The sequence below is a fragment of the Abrus precatorius genome, unplaced genomic scaffold, assembly GCF_003935025.1.
Source record: "Abrus precatorius isolate BTA unplaced genomic scaffold, Abrus_2018 Scaffold7, whole genome shotgun sequence".
NCBI lineage: Eukaryota > Viridiplantae > Streptophyta > Magnoliopsida > Fabales > Fabaceae > Abrus > Abrus precatorius.
The window spans coordinates 2,454,615-2,472,984 of record NW_020874417.1 but is presented as its reverse complement, the minus strand read 5'-3'; the positions used below and the strand labels follow the sequence as shown (position 1 = coordinate 2,472,984).

Below are 18,370 nucleotides of genomic sequence, written 5' to 3'. Positions count from 1 at the left end.
AAATATAGTAGAGATAACGCGAGTGTTTGGCAATTGGCAATTGGCAAGCAGGAACCGTATCAGATCTATGCATATATTAAAATGAACATTGATAATTTAAAATTAAAAAAACTTATAATATAAAAGTCAACATTTTATTTGTCACTTCATATAATGGGTTTCTACCATACCTGCCAGCTTTAACCTGAGTTCCAATAAAAAATAAAAAATAAACTCTGGATATATGAAAGTTCTGCACGTAGTAGTAATTCTCATAATTACGGTTCGTAATATGGTAACGGTAGTGGCTCCAAGTTTTTTCTTTTCTCACAAAAATATCTTGCAATGGAAACTGGTAACTTTCAAGACAGAGATATTATTGAAATAGATTTCACTTCTTATACATGTAACAGAAGATTAAACCATAATCAATATGTAACATGATTAAGTCATTCCGTTTACCGATTAATTATGAGAAACTTTGTTGGTAATAACACGTAAAATCAATCATAATTTTATAAAAACTGAACAAAATTATTTTATATTTAATAGAAGGAAATTTATTGAACTAGACAATGTATTTAAAATTAAAATAATTTTTATTTATCTTATAAAATTAAATTTAAAAGCACGCATTGCACGGGGAATACAAGACAATTGCTAGTTAAAATATGTTAACAAAATATTAACCACTGTATTAGGAGTAATGGTTAAAAAACTAAAAATAAAAATTATTAAAAATATAAAATATTAATCACTTATTTTTAAGTTAATTTAAAATATCTTATAAAACATATTTAATGCTTCTTAATCAATATTTTTTAGAACTTTTTTATTTATTTGTCTTTTTTAAACTTTAGAACAATGTTAAATATTTTAAAATTTTGTTATAAATAAAAAAAATAATCATAAGATTAGATTAAGAAGTTGAAAATAATTTTAATATAAACAAAATGTTAATTATATTTGATAATTTATGTTTAAAATGGATAAACAAAAAGGAAAGGATGTAGTACAATGCCACTCCCATGCAAAGGCGTACGTACATCACGTGTGAAGAAATTCCTTCAACGCAATAACAGCAAAATCAAATTCTTCGGAAATCAGAAAACCTACGAAACATAAAGTACGTAATTGACGAGATCTCTTATAGCTCCGGTGGTCTCTAATCTATCTTGGATTTTTAATTAAGAGAAATGCAGAAAGGTACGTAAAGTAGGCATATATACTAAATAATTCAATTGCCATGCATGAATCATCGTGCTGTGTTATAGTTATTTGCATTTGTTGATGGATGTATATAATATTATGATTAATCCTCACTGAATGTTGTTAATTCAGAGTCGAATGACAAACCCCCCACCTTCACACAGATCGTGGTGGTATCATCCATAGGGTTGATAGTTGCTGCAGCAATGCATTATCGCATTAAAAAAATTAGAGATCGAAAGATTATTCCTCGTCTCAGATTATCAAAGGCAAGCCAAACCCCAAAGCTTGAGAAGTTCTCTCATTACGTAGGTAATAATTATTAAGGATAATTATTTATTTCTGACAATTAAGAGACATAAGAAAACTGTGCTATAAGACCAGTCATATGATAAATAGAAATGACTTGGAAAAGTGTATCACACATGGATCCATTCATGAATTTGATTGGTTTGAATCATACATATATGTGTGTAAGATTCTATAATTTGGTGCAGCTAGGCAAATGGGGTTCAAAGACAGGAGAAGTTGTCCTCATCTTTGTAAATTGGCTTCTGAATATATAAGAAAATCCGAGGGATGTGAAAATGATATCTACGCCTTCTTCGAGAATGAACCAGATGCAGATTCACTTTTTGTGAAGCTGGTAGAGGAGTTTGAGAGATGCATTCTTAGTTACTTTGCATTCCATTGGAGCCATGGTGATGCCATGATCAGTCAGGTATTGGGGAGACATTATATAGAAAGCGCTACATTAATCAACTATATACTACATTGAAATATTGTTTATTTATATAATACAAGGTGAAAAACAAAATTGTTTGTTTTATTTCTTTCTTTCTTTTTTCTGGTATTTTAGGTATTGAGCACCGACACTGAGCCAAAAACGAAGCTCAAGCACATAGTTATGGCGGCAACTAGGTGTGTAATAATATTGTTCTCTAAAAACACTAATTAATCCATCTTTGAAGCCAGTGTGGGGATCATAATTATTTGAGGATGTTAATATCTATAAAAGGGATCAAAGATTCAATGAAACATAACAAGGAAAGAAGCAACGATAGGACTTTCTTTCCTCTCCCATTCCTTTTTGAAGTAGCAACAAATGAAAAAAGAATCATGTTTATGAATAAGTCACTTTTTTGTTATTATGTGGTGACAATTTTCAAAGGGATGCCTTGTTGGGTATCTGAGACTGAACACTTTTTATTAATATCAGCAGCGTGAAAAGGGTTAGTCTTAAATGTTTCTTGCTTCTCTTTTAAGTTAAAAAATAGTATCCTTTGCTCAGGGAACTAAGGTTCGAGAGAGTGACCAAGAATCTGAAGGTGGCAAGAGTTTTTAACACATTAGTTGAAGAGATGAAAGCAATGGGACTGGTAACAAATGATGACTCTCGATGCACAGAGGTGATGGCTCCCGTAGCTCACAGTGATAGGAGCCCAGTGCTTCTCTTCATGGGAGGTGGTATGGGAGCTGGCAAGAGCACAGTGCTTAAGGACATTCTTAAAGAGTGAGACAAGTCATATTTTCTGATGAGATAAATTGTCCCACGATACCTTAGGAAAAAAAAATTGTCCTATGATATGTGAAATACTTAAATCATCAAAACAAGCAGCAAGGACCTGATCTTGTTTTCTTTTACGAATGAAATTTAAACAGACCTTTCTGGGTAGGAGCAGCAGGCAATGCTGTCATCATTGAGGCAGATGCCTTCAAAGAATCAGATGTCATCTACAAGGCCCTTAGTTCAAGAGGGCATCACGACATGATTCGAACAGCTGAACTGGTGACATGATTGACACTTTTCTCTGATTGTTTCCCTGTATTAAAATTCAGTATACAGCACAAATATGAGTAAACATAGCATTCTATTTCTTTTTTATTTTTTTTCTTGTGAGATTAAGGGTGTATTTTGATACCCAATTCAACAAGTACTTATTTGATGAGTTTATTACATGAGAGTTTATATCATTAGATGTTAAAAAAGACTTTATTTTGATAAACTTTACCATACAATAACTGATTGAAATGAGCTAAAAAGAACTTAAAAAAAGATTGCAAATCCCTTCCTTAAACCCAAATAAGTTCTTGAAAAGTTTTTCCAAACGTCCCTGAATAAGAGCTTTTGGTTATTGCATGATAAAGTCATTGTTGCAAACAGGTACACCAATCATCCACAGATGCGGCCTCATCCCTCCTGGTAACAGCACTTAATGAGGGGAGGGATGTAATCATGGATGGCACACTCTCCTGGTTACCATTTGTTGTGCAGACCATAACAATGGCCAGAAATGTCCACCGCCGCCGTTACCGCATGGGAGCTGGCTACAGGGTAAAAGAGGATGGAACTGTAACCGAAAACTATTGGGAACGAGCTGAGGATGAAGAGCCTGAACAAGTTGAAGGCAAAAAGAGAAAACCATATAGGATAGAGCTGGTCGGAGTAGTATGTGATGCTTACCTTGCAGTAATTCGAGGCATAAGGTCGATTCATCAGTAATCTTTCTATTTTACAATCTTACTTATTATATTTCGCCTAATGAAAATGAGTCAAATTTGAATGCAAACAGGAGAGCTATCATGTGTCGAAGAGCAGTGAGAGTGAAGTCACAATTGAAATCCCACAAGAGATTTGCTGAAGCATTTCTGACTTATTGTCAGCTAGTAGACAGTGCTAGGCTGTACTGTACAAATGCTTTGGAAGGGCCCCCTAAGGTACTTATATTTCGATCCTTTTTTTTCTTATTCTTGCTCTGATAACAAAACCCTGTCTGTACACTTTCTTTATATGGAGGGGGAAATGTGTTTAGAATATACAAGTGATAGATGTATGTAATCGTAACATTAAAAAGTTGTTTGATAAAAAAAAATCAAATTCTCCAAGATGCATGTGATAGTAAAAAATAAAATTTGAATCCCGACATTTACTTTCCGAAAGGTATTTTCATCAATGAAAAACTGTTGCTGTGCTGTGAATGCTATCTCTAAATATAATTTACATTACTAATCATTTATTATTATTATTGCTATGGTGGGCCATTTTTGGTCCCCTGTATTGTTGTAAAGATGATAGGATGGAAAGAAAGAGACAAGACGCTGCTTGTTGATCCAGATGAAATCGATTGTTTGAAGAGGGTTTCTAGGTTGAATGAAGATGCCAACTCCATATATGAACTTTACAAGCACCCCAACCCAGCTTGTGAAGCTGGATCGATATGGAAAGACATTGTATTATCTCCTTCAAGGGTGAACATCCAACAGGAGCTGAAGTACTCAATCCAAAAGGTGGAGAGATTGAAATGATGACTTATCTTAGTGATGATACTTTCCACCATTAGCTTTTAACATAAGGTTTATAAGATGGAAACCATCTAGATTTCAAGAGTAAAGCATAAGATAAGCTCAATGAGCTTCCATAGGTTATTGAACCCGAGGAAAATTTTTGTTTGTTGTGCCGATGTTATGAACTTAATGTACAAAAGGAATTACATAATAATCAAAATCTTAAAATTGAAAATTCTAGAATTTGTTTTCAGGTCAGTTTTCCAATTGACATATACCAAGCATAACTACCAAGATTAATTACTTGGTTTCAAAATAGATTTGGTCTCTAGGGCCAAAAACTTGACTGTAACTCTTCCCTAAAAGATATTTCCAAATTTTAGACTGCACAAAATGTCCTTTCTTTTATAAGCTGCCCAACTAGAATCTGTGAACAGATCCCAGACTTTCCTTCATGTAATTGTTGGAAACTTGAAAACAAAACACATTATAATAGTTACATCTTCACAAGCTTAATTTAGAATAACTATGGAGTTTATAAGTCAACATTAGCTAAAGTGCTATAAAAAATCAATTAATCATGACCACGAAAGTTGTTACGCTACTAGGGACACTTCTGCATCAGTGAACAGTTAGACAATAATCTCCAACTCAAACCTTTTCTTGTACTCTTTGTCTTGTGCTTCAAATCCGGCTCTTTCCTGTTCTATGTAAACCCACAAACACGGAATTCACTTGGCATATTAATAGAAAGTTACAATGACAGATTTTCAAACATGTGACCATGTTGAGGAGGACTCAATAGATTCAAACAATGAAAGTTCCTTCCCATAAACAGAACTGAACAATTGTGACATAGACCAAACAAGGGACTCTATCATGTGGGCTGGTTGCTGCTACAGAAGGCCAACGATCTTACAACCACCAACGTTGCCTGCCAGGATCAAACGCTTGGTAGATTGTCCCGTACGCCTATCCAACAACGTTAAAGCAATGTAGGAAAATGAGTCACAACCACTTTTACTTCTCTCTATTTAATAATGCCACATGCTTCCCTTCGGTGTTCAGACATTTCATCATCTCTCGCTTCGCCAAAATTCTTCTAGCATCTCTGATATGTACTGAAACACTGAGCACAGAACCTAATTAAATTGCACCGCATCGTACCAAGCAGAAATATCATGCACTTAAATATTCCTCTCAATCTCATTGGATTTTGATACCAAACATTTTATCCCTTTTGGGATAAAAGACTGTTTGACAACTTTCTTTCCAAAACTACTCATGCGTATGCCTCAACATTCAACAATGATAAGGAGGCAATATGCTATCAAGGTTTTTCTTTGTAAACCATACCCGCATGGAAGTCACTCTTAATCAATTCTTACGTCGGCCGAACTAAAACAGTTCAAAAAACTAATCAAACTTCATTCCGATTATAAAACAGATTAAACCATAGCCACAAGCGAGATCACTTTTTAAAAGATCGGTATAATTCCATTGTTCCAGACAAGTAAATTACGTGCAGGGCAACTCAACATTCATTCAAGCATCCAGAGTACATTGAAATTGGTTGAATTAATAATAGTAACAAAGTAAACAACTAATGCCCAGTACGAGTAAGATGCAAACACATCCATTTCAACCATTTCACACGCCATGATGAAACCAGGACATGCGATAATGCGTCAAATTCCACAACACAATGCTATTTGTGACTGGAAAGAAAAGAAACCTACCATAAACGTAAAGCTCATTACAACATCCTAACCACTCAAACCAAAGTTCCGTGCATGGAAAGCAATTAACAATCGAAACAAAAACACCCAACTGAAACATTGGGCATAAATCTGGCAACAAGGAAGGGTAAAAGCAACGGCAAATTCATTCGATTGTAAAGGGTGGTGTATATACTAAATTGGGACCAAGATTATACTAAATCAGTTACATTTTTTATTAACACATTTAACTGAAAAACACGATCAAGAACGTTCTTTTTTAATCCAATTCCCCTACCGAAACAAAAAGATTGAAAAAACTAAAATAAACAAAAAGTTCGGCAAAATCAGATTTCACATGTAATCGAAACATATGGAGATCCAACCACACCAAAAAGGTAAAGAACTTTACAAAACTGACCCTAAAGAAACCCTATCCTCAAATTTTCACTTCCTCCCTCCTCTCTTCGTCGAAGCCTTCTTCGCCGGAGACTTTACACTCTTCGGCTTCACACTCTTCACCGCAGTTTTCTTCGTCGAAGCCACTTTCTTCGGCGCTGCCTTAGAAGCAGGGGCTTTCTTCCCCGGCGAAGCCTTCGCCGACGTCTTTGCAACCTTCGCTGGTCTCTCCTTTGCCTTGGGCTTCGCAGCTCCCTTGGCAGCTTTGGGCTTCGCAGCAACAGGCTTGGGCTTAGCAGGAGCGGCCTTGGGCTTCGCAGCAGCCTTCGGCTTGGCCGCAACCTTGGGCTTGGGCTTTGCGGCCAGCTTGGGCTTCACCGGTGCCTTGGTGGTTGATTTAGTTGTTTTAGTATCCTTAGCCTTGGAAGCAGGCTTGGGCTTAGGCTTAGGCTTGGGCTTGACAGGGGCAGGCTTCTTCTTCACCGGGGAAGATGGAGAGGGTTTGGTCGGTGGAAGTTTGAAGGAGCCTTTGACTTTGACGAGCTTTCCAGAAGCAACAAGCTTCTTCAAATGGTTAAGCAAGAGCTTCCTAAAGTTGGGTGGAAGCTGCTTGTGCTTCTCTTCATTGAACTTGGCAATCGCGTATTGGCTTGAACCTGTTTTCTCCTTCAGCGTCACAATTGCATCCCTAATCATCTGCATGATAATCAAACCAATTCAAATTCAGATCAATTTTCGATCACAATATAAAAATTTATAAAAAAAAACCAAAACTAAAACTAAAATTTGGATCAAACCTCTTCATATGAAGGATGAGAAGGAGGATTGCGTGGTTTGGAAGATCGCTTAGGTTTGGTGTCTTTGGCTTTCTTGCCCTTGGCTTCAGGTTTGGGTTCGTCGTCCTTCTCGCGTGGAGGTTCGACTTTGGTTGGTTCGGGTGCAGATTCTACGGGGACAATGGGCTCTTCGGTTGCCATGATTAGGGTTAAGATGTAATTATGAAAGACGATGGAACTGGGAATTGAAATGGAATTGGAAATTCTGGGAGTAAAGAAGAAAGAATTTTGAACGTTTAAATAGTCAAGTGTGTGAGAGAGGATATCCAATTACTTAATTGTGATTGGTCCACGGGACCCTCCCACGGATTGATGTCGTGTTCAAGTTTGAATTTCAGCCCTTCGATGAACACTTTATCGACGGTTCTCGGTGTTTGATGGGGGAGGCTAGGATGGAATGTTAGGGATCATTTGGGTGCTATAGGTTGTTTTTGGTGTGCTTTTAAGCTTGCTTCATCTGCTCATATCTTAGGCTCTTTTTGATGAATGTAGATGCAATTTTTTTAACATCATAGATTATTATATGAGCTTTCTAATGAGTATTTAAGCGCGTTGAGTGGGTCAGTGGTATGGGAGAAATTTGGTTTTGAAGGCTCAGTGGTCAAGATAAGGTTTTGTTATGATGTTATCAAGGTTTATCCCTAATTAAGGTCTATGCTTCGGTTGGAAATTAGATCAATCCACTCCTCATGAAAATATACGATTTTATTGCATCAAGAATTATGAAAATTCATGGACATTTGAATATGGTATCATTGTTTAGAAAGTCACTAAAGTTGAACAAGTTTAACCAAAGAAAATGTGTGGTCACCTGAGGTGTGTAAATTAGTCTTGTTTCTCCTATATCATGTTGAATTGACATTCATTTACACAAATACAATATTGTCTCCGTCTAATGATGCTTAATGACAGCGTATGTTTTGCCCTAAAACTTATTATTCACAATAAAGATTTCCTCTTCTTGTTGCTAGTGTTTTTAAAAGGCAAGTAACTGTTTTGTTAAGCAGGACTGTATAGATTGGAAGCTAAGCTACATTGTTTCCTGGTATCATTCCACTCATTTGATTGAATTCATACTTGAGTTACACAAAATTACAAATCTGTGCACTTTCGTGCAAACATGTTCATTTTATGTTACATAGGAGAAATATCAATATGGTCAATTAAGTGCATGACACACTAGAATGTTCATTTTATGTTCATACTTGAATTTGTTATGGGCAGTTTAAATTTGAAATTATGTAATGCTTTTAGGGCTTTTTAATCTCTCTAGCAATGATAAAATTACGTGTAATACTATCTTACCCAGGAAAGAAATATCATGAGTGATATACATACTATCATTCAAAAATTCACTATACAAGCACATGCACCATTTGTGTCCAAGTTTTTGCTCACACACTATGTATACTTTTTATGCATATTTGTGTTGTTCAACATAACTGAATGAGTACTTTAAATTATAAATCATGTCAGATTTTGAGATTTAAGATTTTGGTCTTCTAATTTCTATGGAAATATGTGCTAGTATTAACGTGTGCCACCAGAGCAACTCAAGCTTCACTTTAATGGAATTAATAACGCATTTGAATTGACAATTTATGAGACTCAGTACTATTAATATGGACCACTCATTTCTGATTTACCTTCGTCTTGAGCTGAAAAATCGGATGTGAATGTGAGCCATCCTATTGTTTGACGCCGCCTATAATGAATAAAGTTCATCACACCCATTATTATTCAGCTTGTATTCTATGAAATAGAAATGAAATTTTTGGTCATTATTTTTGGATGAAGACACACATTGTTACTGTCAAAGATATACAATATTATCATTAGTTGACATTCAATCTATAATCTCACACGGTATTGCAAAAATACCCTAACTGTGAAATTAGCCACCCTGAGAAGTTCGTAGTTTAAAGTATTGGATTCCTTTATAATATAGCATATATTCGATCACAAGTATTGACTAACCCATACTTCGTCTATGTTCCATAAAATCAAAATTGACTTTTAACAACAAAGGTTTGCAATTAAAGATGCAGAACAATAGGTAATCTTCTCTTATAATACGACCCAGAAATTTGCTTATGTTCTGTTTAATAAGAAACTTATGTTCAAACAATATGTATTTTATTTAAACAGTTATCCATCCATTATAATGTTGATTAGAACTTTTCAAAGCTTTGACTAAGATCTAAAGAATTCATCACACTTAATTGTCTGCTGTAAGTAATTACTAATGAACCAGAGAGTTAGGTGTATAATGTGATATTATATTGTGCTTAAAATAAACTATCAAAGGTTTGTCACTAATATAAAGTTTTGATATTTTTTTTTTGTAGGCTAGAGGAAGTTAAATATTTTGTTACCATGAAAATTTGGCTTACAACATGTTAGCATTGATTTCCCTTCTGTGTCTATTTTATTTATAAGAGATGAACCATGTAAACTGTAGCTATGATTGATAGCAGTACCAACGTGTCATGTCTTGTAGGCGGTGAAGTTGGGGTATGGGACTAGCCATTCTCACTTTTGGAGAATAAGGTTTTAAGTTTTAATGGAAGTTTGTTAACTGGATAGCTTGCAATTATCTTCTCACCCTGGATTAGCACAGACAACAATTGAATCATTATTTTCTTGTGTCCTTTTCTCCCTTTTCCAGCAGTAGGAATTGGAGAAGACAGATTTTGAATTAGTTGCTTTGGTATTTCTCTTGTTCTTTTTTTGCCAGCATATGGTCTATAGTCTGAGCTAGATACTCGTTATGACTCTAAAAGTAAAAAACAAATTATGAGAAGTGCAGTATTTATAATTTATATTCTATATATGTACTAAAAAAACTTTATCTCCAATTCACAAAGCAACTGGAATGGGAGAAAGACAGGTTTCAAATCAGTGCTTTGGTATTTCTCTTTCTTTTTACCAGCATGTGTTATATTCTGAGCTAGATGATCATTATAACTTTAAAAGTGAAGAACAAATTATGAAAAGTGAAGAAGGTATTTTACAGTATTTATAATCTATATTCTATACATTTGCTGTAACAAAGTTTTATCTTCAATTTACAATTGTAAAGTTGAATCTTAATTTTAATTATAATTTTAACCATTTTATCCGTATCTTTGTGCTTCTTTCTTTTTAATTATAATATATATTAATTATTTTTTTATATTAATAAATTATTCAACGTTATTTTAAGCAATATTTAAATACCATTCAAAACTAACAATTACATGAATTAAGTATGTAATGTTCAATTAAAATCCTTTTTTATTTAAAAAATTTGAAATAAGAGACTGCATAATTCTTTTAATTTGTTATCATATATTAAAAAAAATAAACCATCGTGCATGATCATAAAATTTTAAATAACTAATGATTAAATTTTTTATAAAAATAAAGTAAATAAGTAAAAATTTAATTACTTAAGAAAACTTCTATCAACCTATAAAAGAATAATCAAACTATAATAAAACTAAAATAAAAGAAAGAATAACATTGAAAATATCATATTAAGAAACTATATCGAACATGTTTAGCTTAGAATATCCGCAACACAATTTCCTACTCTCAATTACTTCATATGTCATGGCTTGATAGAGAGCTAATGTTTTGCAATGTTTGAGAATATAGGTTATGACCAAGACAACAATGTTCTCCCAAGCGAAGAGCTAATCGAGAGTTTGTTTTTATAATAATATTTTTACAACCCTCTGACCCAAGTTGTAAGCCATAGTATACACCCTAAACTTTATTTTAAAATTTTAACTCCTAAAATTAATAATTATTAATGACATTAATTTTTATCATTAAAAAAATATTAAAATTGAGTAATAAAATGATAATTTATTAATAATACATGACAATTTATTATTGACATAAAATAATGTCATTTTGTAATTTTAAAAAAATAATTTATTTTTGCCTATGACTTCTAATATTTTTAGATAAGGTATTTTCTCATCTAGCTATCACTATGATGACATTTATATTGCAAAAGTTCTTCGTTTTAAGTTTTTTCAGTTGCATCACAATATCCAAGTCTTATATCTATGAGTGGACAACTAATCATGATTAATTTAGTGAAAAAGTCTCATATTTAAAACAATTAGTACATTAATTATGTGGATACTTAGAGTTCTGTAATTATTGGTTACACTGTTTCTCTTCGGAGTTTCTTTATTGTAAATAGAAAAATTATTTATTGACTATGGTTATGCTGATTCCTTTTTTGTTAAAACTGGTAGGGGAAGTGTGGACTTCTTAAATCTTAATTCTCCTTATGTACTCAAATATAACACTTATGAAACTCTTATTTTTCCTTATAATATTCTTTTATAGTTCATAACAAGTTTGAGGTTAACAAGAAAAAGATTATCGTAATTTTTTTAGAACATATTATTGAAAATATTAGATTATTCATATACTTGATAGCCCATTATAACGATGATCAGAAGAGAAAAATATTATAAAAAAAAGTAAAATATAAGACAATTAAAACCTTATTACTTGAAAATGTTAAAAGTTAATAATAAAAATAAAATATTTTTTAAAATTTTTAAAATAACACTATTTTATGTTTAGAATGAACTGCTACATATCATTTAATATGACAAATCATTAATTTCATTACTTAATTTTAACATCTTTTAATAATAAAGATTAATATGATTAATGATTGTTAATATAAGAGATTAAAATTTAAAATTTAAAATTTAAAATATTAACTTTAATCAAGTTACATATTTCAAGAATTAAAGTAGAAATTTATCAAATTTTAAATCATAAAATCAATATAGATAATATACTTTAATTGTTAATAATTTATTTTTATAACATTTTTCTTAATTTTAATAATTTTATCTCTTTAATTAAATATAAAATTTATTAAATTTAATTTTAATAGATATTATGTGTGGATTACTAATTAGTAATTAATTACAAAAATAGTATAACTCAAAGATAGATGGACAGTGATCCGCAGATTTGTTTTTTTTTGGAGTAATGTTAAGATGGATTGGGCCGTATGAGTGGAAACCCAATCTGATCATGATACCCATTACAGAATAGAGAGAATATATAAAAGGTCGCAGCGAGACTGAAAAACCCTAGCAAAGAGAAATCGAGAGTTGCAGCAATGGTGAATGCCCTTATCCCGATCTCTGATGTAAGTGTGAATGATAGAGTGTTGACACTGATTGGATTGTTGTATGTTTGTTGTTTTCAGGCGGACGTTGAAACAGAGGTAGGTCAACCAGGAGTGCCGAAGAAGAGAACGTTCAAGAAGTTCAGTTTCAGAGGAGTGGATCTCGATGCTCTCTTGGACATGTCCACCGATGATCTCGTCAAGCTCTTCTCTGCTCGTGCTCGCAGAAGGTCTGTCTCACTCTTCTCCTTCCATTATCACTTTTTTCTGTTGTTTACACTCTTTTCATTTCAGGTTTCAACGCGGTTTGACACGCAAGCCTATGGCTCTCATCAAGAAGCTCCGTAAGGCGGTTAGTTTTCTTCTCAATTTAACATCATCATTCACTTCCATAGCATTTTCAAAACCATAATCAGTTATACTTGCGTTATGATATCATTTGGTTCATAATTAGTAGTAACTAACTGCTTCTTCTATTCTTAGGGCTTTTGTTCAATCCCGTTTTCTGTTTTTATTTTTATTTTTAATATAATACTTAATAAACTTTACATGAACTTGTTTGTTTTGAGAACCAAACCAACACGTTTTATTTTCATTTTCTTCTTAAAAACAGTTTTTAATTTTTTTTAAAATGCAATTTTAAAAATTAGAAATCTAAACAAAAACAAGCAAGCCCTTAATCTCTAAGTAGTTATTGTTGTACAGGGATAAAAAGCTTTTGTACTTTATTTATCAACAATTTATTTAAAAGAGCTTACAAGCTTATGACTTTCTAAAGCTGTTTTCAGCCTATTTTAATAAGTTTCTTCGGGTGTGTTTGGGTAAGTTGGTAACTGGATATTTAAGCACTTATTTAATAATTTTTTGAAACAAGGAGTTATCTCATAAATTTAATGATGAAACTTACTGGGATATGCTAAAATCAACTTATTTTGATAAATTATACCAAGAAGCTTATTGACATAAGCTAAAACCAGCTTAGAAGAGTCCCGAGTTGTTTTATATAAGCTGTTTATAAGTTTCTCTAAACAGACCCAAATGTATAACTTATCAAAATAAGCTATTTTTAGCTTACTTTAATAAGTTTTATTGTTAAATTTATGTCACAAGTCAATGGTTACAAAGTGCTTATTAAATAAGTTGTGTATTCAAATACATCCTTTGTCACTAATACAATTTTATAATGCTAGAGTTTGTGTCATATATTCGACTGAATAAATTTATTGAAATAAAAAAGAGAGCTTATTTTGACAAGCTTGCCAAAATAAATTCCATGTTATCTGTATTTTTATAAGCCTGAATTAGTTTCCTTTTTCAAACACTCACTTACTCTGCTCTGAATCCTCATCATATCAAATCTGCCCTTTGGAGCACATGTCTTATCACGTGTTCCTAATTTCTAGTGTTCATTTTAACACCTTTTTCTTTTATTTCAGTCCTTAACATTAATTTTAAGCATATTAAATTAATAATTTTTAATAAAAATTATAATTTTATTTCTTTTTACATTCTTGATTTACTCAATACTTTCTTTCTCAATAAAAATAATCTATTTAAGGTTGTTTATTCTTAGCTCTAGGGCTTGAGATTAGCATTTTTTTAATACTATGAAGATGAAAATTACACCTGATCCCATGTATGAATTTACTTAGTCAAATTAGTTTCTAAATGCATATTTTTCCTCTTTAGTCCCTGATGTTCTTGACCTAGGGACTAATTTGACCAAGAAACTCACGTCTAGGGATCTAAGTCTTATTTTTCATTATTCAAGGACTAATTGGACCTACTGAATATCTTTTGGAGACTAATTTGACTATTTGTAATTTTTTTACCATAATTCTCCTGTTCCTGCGTGTATTGAATTAAATTGGATTAATTTCATTAATCATTGTGAAAGGCAGAATGGTGTATAATTTTGATTATGGTCTGTATATTGAGACAGAAACGAGAGGCTCCACCAGGTGAGAAGCCAGAGCCAGTAAGGACTCACCTTCGCAACATGATCATTGTGCCTGAGATGATTGGTAGCATTATTGGTGTTTACAACGGAAAGACCTTCAATCAAGTTGAAATTAAACCAGAAATGATTGGCCACTATCTGGCTGAATTCTCAATCTCTTACAAGCCTGTTAAGCATGGAAGGCCCGGTATAGGTGCTACCCACTCCTCCAGGTTCATCCCTCTCAAGTGAAGACATCACAAATGTCATTTGTTTTTCTTATGTCAAATTTCGCTAGTTTAAGCAAACTTTTTTCTAATCTAAATTCTAGTTGATATTGTTTTGCCTTCTATATCAGCGAACAAAAGTTTGGATTTAAATTAAATTATGTCTGTTAATGAGCTTTATGGAGATTTTTTTGCAAAATTATATCGTGTTTTTTTTTTTAAATCATTGGATTCAAATCCTAGGAAAAAATAGGACCGGGTCACTTCTACATCTTAACTATATTGTTTTAAACAGTAGCACCTCGTTTCTTTCCTTGAATCGTTATGCATGAAGTTGGAGGTTAAATATATGGTGAATTTTGTCTGATGAAATTTATGTTCACAAGTTCGTTGAGTTTTGCTAATTTGTGGAGGTGATAGTATCGCAAAAATATGAGCAAGGCTTAACCAAAGTTTCTGAAGTCCTCGCTAGTAGCCCAATACATTTGTTTTCGGCCAACAGCCCAATGACGCAGTTAGCTTAGTAAGTGGTTTATCATAGTTAGGACTATTCTACAACAACAACCAGTTAATTAAATTTTCAAAAAATTTAGATAATTAAAAGGTTTTTTTTAATAATTCCGTTTAAAGTTTTTTTCAATTTCTTTTGACCTTTTTTATGATGCAATAATGTTACTAACCAATGACTTGCTTATCTGATGACACAAATGTGTCAGTAATACGAAATAAAATCAGTTGTTCAGATTTGCGCAACAGTAAATACAAAGGACGTTTTACAAATTGGGGGAAAATTATTTGATGAAAACTGATTCAGGGGTATCCTTTTAATCCTCCTAACAAAGTGATGCCAATTTTGATTATATTGGCATGTGTAGTTGCAATTGCATTCTTTCAACCTGTGGTTATTTGACCAGTGAGAGCAGCTAAATTAATGGTGCAATACTATTAAACTCGATTAAAATAAATATTATGGCCCTTACTATGAATGTATGTATAAAATATAACCATTTTTATTAAAAATAAATTTTTATTAATTTAATTGTTAAATTTAAAGTTTTATGAATTTAATTAAGTTTATAAAATTTTATATAATTAACAATTAATATTTTACCATTTCATTTGATCATATAATATATTATTTAAAGCGTGTATAAATGAATTTGACTATATACTTACCTATGTTTAATTTATGTAAAATTTTATATCCATAATTATCATAATAATATATTATTCTTGTCAAATTTATTTTTTATAAATAATATTTAGAGTATTATTATATTAAGTTCGAGACCTTCGTCCGTTCAATTGACTAGTTAAGTTTTAAGACTATTGTTCAAAATCAGCTGATAAATTTGCCTATATAAGAAAAGGAAATATTTTTACGGAAAATTCAAACTATTATTTTATAATATAATTGACTAAGTGCGGACAATTTTGCTGTTTTTTATTTTGATCACAGAATATGTTTTTCTTTTTCTTCCTTTATTTTTCCCTTTTTCTGGTAACAAATTTTGAGTTATTATATTTTCGGAATGATTAAATCAGAACAAAATAAAACGGAGCATAATAGAATGAATTTCATTTTATTTTATCTTAAACTCCGAACTCCCAATTTTCTTCTCTTCCAGTTTGAAGCATGGATTGGCGTCGAGATAATTTCCATTCTCATATCTATCAAATTACATTTAAATCCATTTGCATGTAAATTGCAATATTGCCTCTTGGTCGGTCCTTGGTTAATGTGGGAAGGATATTGTAGCTATTATTCCAGTGTGGATCTAGTGTCTGTAAAAGTAAGTCTTACAGCATATGTATGTTATGACTGTTCTAAATAAATAACTATATAGCAAATATATTACATAAATTATTGTTTTTCATTATTGTCCTTGGTTTTGTTTATGTTGTTTTTCTTTGTTTGACTTTCTTGCTTTTAATTATAAATCCAGTAGGATCCTACTGTTCAGTAGTGTTTGTCTTGTCCTGATGGGGGCTGTGATGATTATTTGAGGTGGGGTGAAATTGTCAAAGCTTATGAATTTAATATGAATAAGATTATAATAATAAAATTATAATTCTTATCATTTTATTTCTGTTTCATCATAAAATATTTAAATATTGAGTTATAATTTTATTTCATTATATTATAACCTTATTCGTTTTAAAACGCCACAAGCAAAGAAGACACAAAAAGGGCAGAACGGAACATAAGGTAATGATGATTACCAACATTTATAGCAAAAGAAACACACAGCTCACGTTTCAAGTGGTCGTGGACTAATGTTGCTTTAGGCTTCGGGACCAAGGTTTGTGGGCAATTGATACAAGGACTTGATGTTTACGCTTCAGTCCAATTGATACATAAATTAAAAACAATAAACGAGTTTTATAATATTTTGAAGAAAGTGAGGATTAAAAAACTAATAATGTTTGAATGTGCACTGAAAGATTAAGAAAGCAAAGTTGCCAAGAAACTATCTCTTGCGTCATCGTGTAATGAAAGTTAATGCGAGTGTTCCGTGGTGGTTCCTGATTTGACCGATTGAGTATTCTCGTTCAGTCTACCATTGACAATGATAGTTTGATACATAGTATTTGTTCAATCAAAGGCTACAAACTTTGCTGAAATCATCATCAAACTGTTGAAACAAAAGTCTACCCTCATTGATCCTATGTTAGAATTAAACCATTATATACCCTTCATTTTCTTCCCAAAGCAAATCCAATCTTGGGCAGGTCAGCTTAGCCCTTGCCCCATGCGTGTGCTAGTTGATGACTAGTGGATAATTGTTGTTGTCACGTTGTCTTTTTTAGACTATCTTTAATTTTTTAGCATATTAGTCTAGAATGTTCAGTAACATCCACTCTTCCAATTATAGAACTTACATGACACTACTATTTCATATTTCATCTCAATCTTTTCATGCTAAATGCAGCCAATAATTCAAGTACGTTCCCCTTCCCTCAATGATTTCTTTTCTCCAATGTTGAATATGGTAATTGATTATGAAAAAGTCAATGGTTAGAAGGGAGCAGTGTCTAAAGATATTTAATAAAAATTTATGCATAATAGATTTTATTAAAATTTATAAAATATGAAAACCAACATGATGTAATACTATAAATTTTAATAAATAAATACATTGTTTTCTAATGTGTCCTTTCAACACATGATAGAAAAACTATTCTCTAATAATATTGATAACTTGGACCCAATAAAACTATGATCGAGTATGAATGCCCATATTGGTCCCCTCGCAACTCACATGCTTTGCCGAGAAACTTCCACAAGCCAAGAAACACTTCTAATAGGAGAAATGGGAAACTGAATGAAGCTTTGCCTGTGGATAATGCGAATCAAGATTGTTGTGGCATTTATTTCACCCTTTTCAAAGGTCCAAATTTTAATTATTGCATGACATCAAAATCATCAGTCGGAGGACTTGATGGTCCTAAAACGGCTTCAACATACGAAATTGATGATAAGGTTATATTGGTTGTTACCAAACTTGTTTCCACACAACCATCTCTAGTAGAAGCAGTGATTTTTCTTGAATTAGTCGAAGCTGTTATTGCATCCAATGAAAATCATTCTATGTAACATATTCAATAGATTTTGTAATAGTTTC

General features: G+C 32.2%; 3 protein-coding genes across 5 annotated transcripts; 2 read left to right on the top strand and 1 right to left on the bottom strand.

The window, feature by feature from the left end:
* The first annotated feature begins 1,175 nt into the window (after positions 1–1,175).
* Positions 1,176–4,494, top strand: LOC113873896. The gene is made up of 9 exons (XM_027512260.1): positions 1,176–1,185; positions 1,321–1,500; positions 1,686–1,909; positions 2,048–2,109; positions 2,480–2,701; positions 2,851–2,977; positions 3,353–3,675; positions 3,762–3,906; positions 4,258–4,494. Exons 1-9 carry the CDS (start codon positions 1,176–1,178, stop codon positions 4,492–4,494), a joined length of 1,530 nt encoding a protein of 509 aa, XP_027368061.1.
* Positions 4,495–5,531: 1,037 nt separating this feature from the next.
* LOC113872755 (histone H1-like) lies at positions 5,532–7,633 on the bottom strand. 2 transcript variants are annotated; one of them, XM_027510556.1, is made up of 3 exons: positions 7,388–7,567; positions 6,613–7,286; positions 5,532–5,594 (listed from the first exon to the last, which is right to left on the bottom strand). In XM_027510556.1, exons 1-2 carry the CDS (start codon positions 7,565–7,567, stop codon positions 6,639–6,641), a joined length of 828 nt encoding a protein of 275 aa, XP_027366357.1. In that variant the 3' UTR covers positions 5,532–5,594; positions 6,613–6,638. The 2 variants fall into 2 exon arrangements, with proteins under 2 accessions (XP_027366357.1, XP_027366356.1); XM_027510555.1 differs by lacking the exon at positions 5,532–5,594 and having other exon boundaries at positions 6,343–7,286; positions 7,388–7,633.
* Positions 7,634–12,539: 4,906 nt separating this feature from the next.
* On the top strand, positions 12,540–14,897 carry LOC113872465 (40S ribosomal protein S15-4-like). 2 transcript variants are annotated; one of them, XM_027510040.1, is made up of 4 exons: positions 12,540–12,572; positions 12,660–12,808; positions 12,873–12,927; positions 14,521–14,897. In XM_027510040.1, exons 1-4 carry the CDS (start codon positions 12,570–12,572, stop codon positions 14,767–14,769), a joined length of 456 nt encoding a protein of 151 aa, XP_027365841.1. In that variant the 5' UTR covers positions 12,540–12,569; the 3' UTR covers positions 14,770–14,897. The 2 variants fall into 2 exon arrangements, with proteins under 2 accessions (XP_027365841.1, XP_027365840.1); XM_027510039.1 differs by having other exon boundaries at positions 12,873–12,930.
* Positions 14,898–18,370: the final 3,473 nt, after the last annotated feature.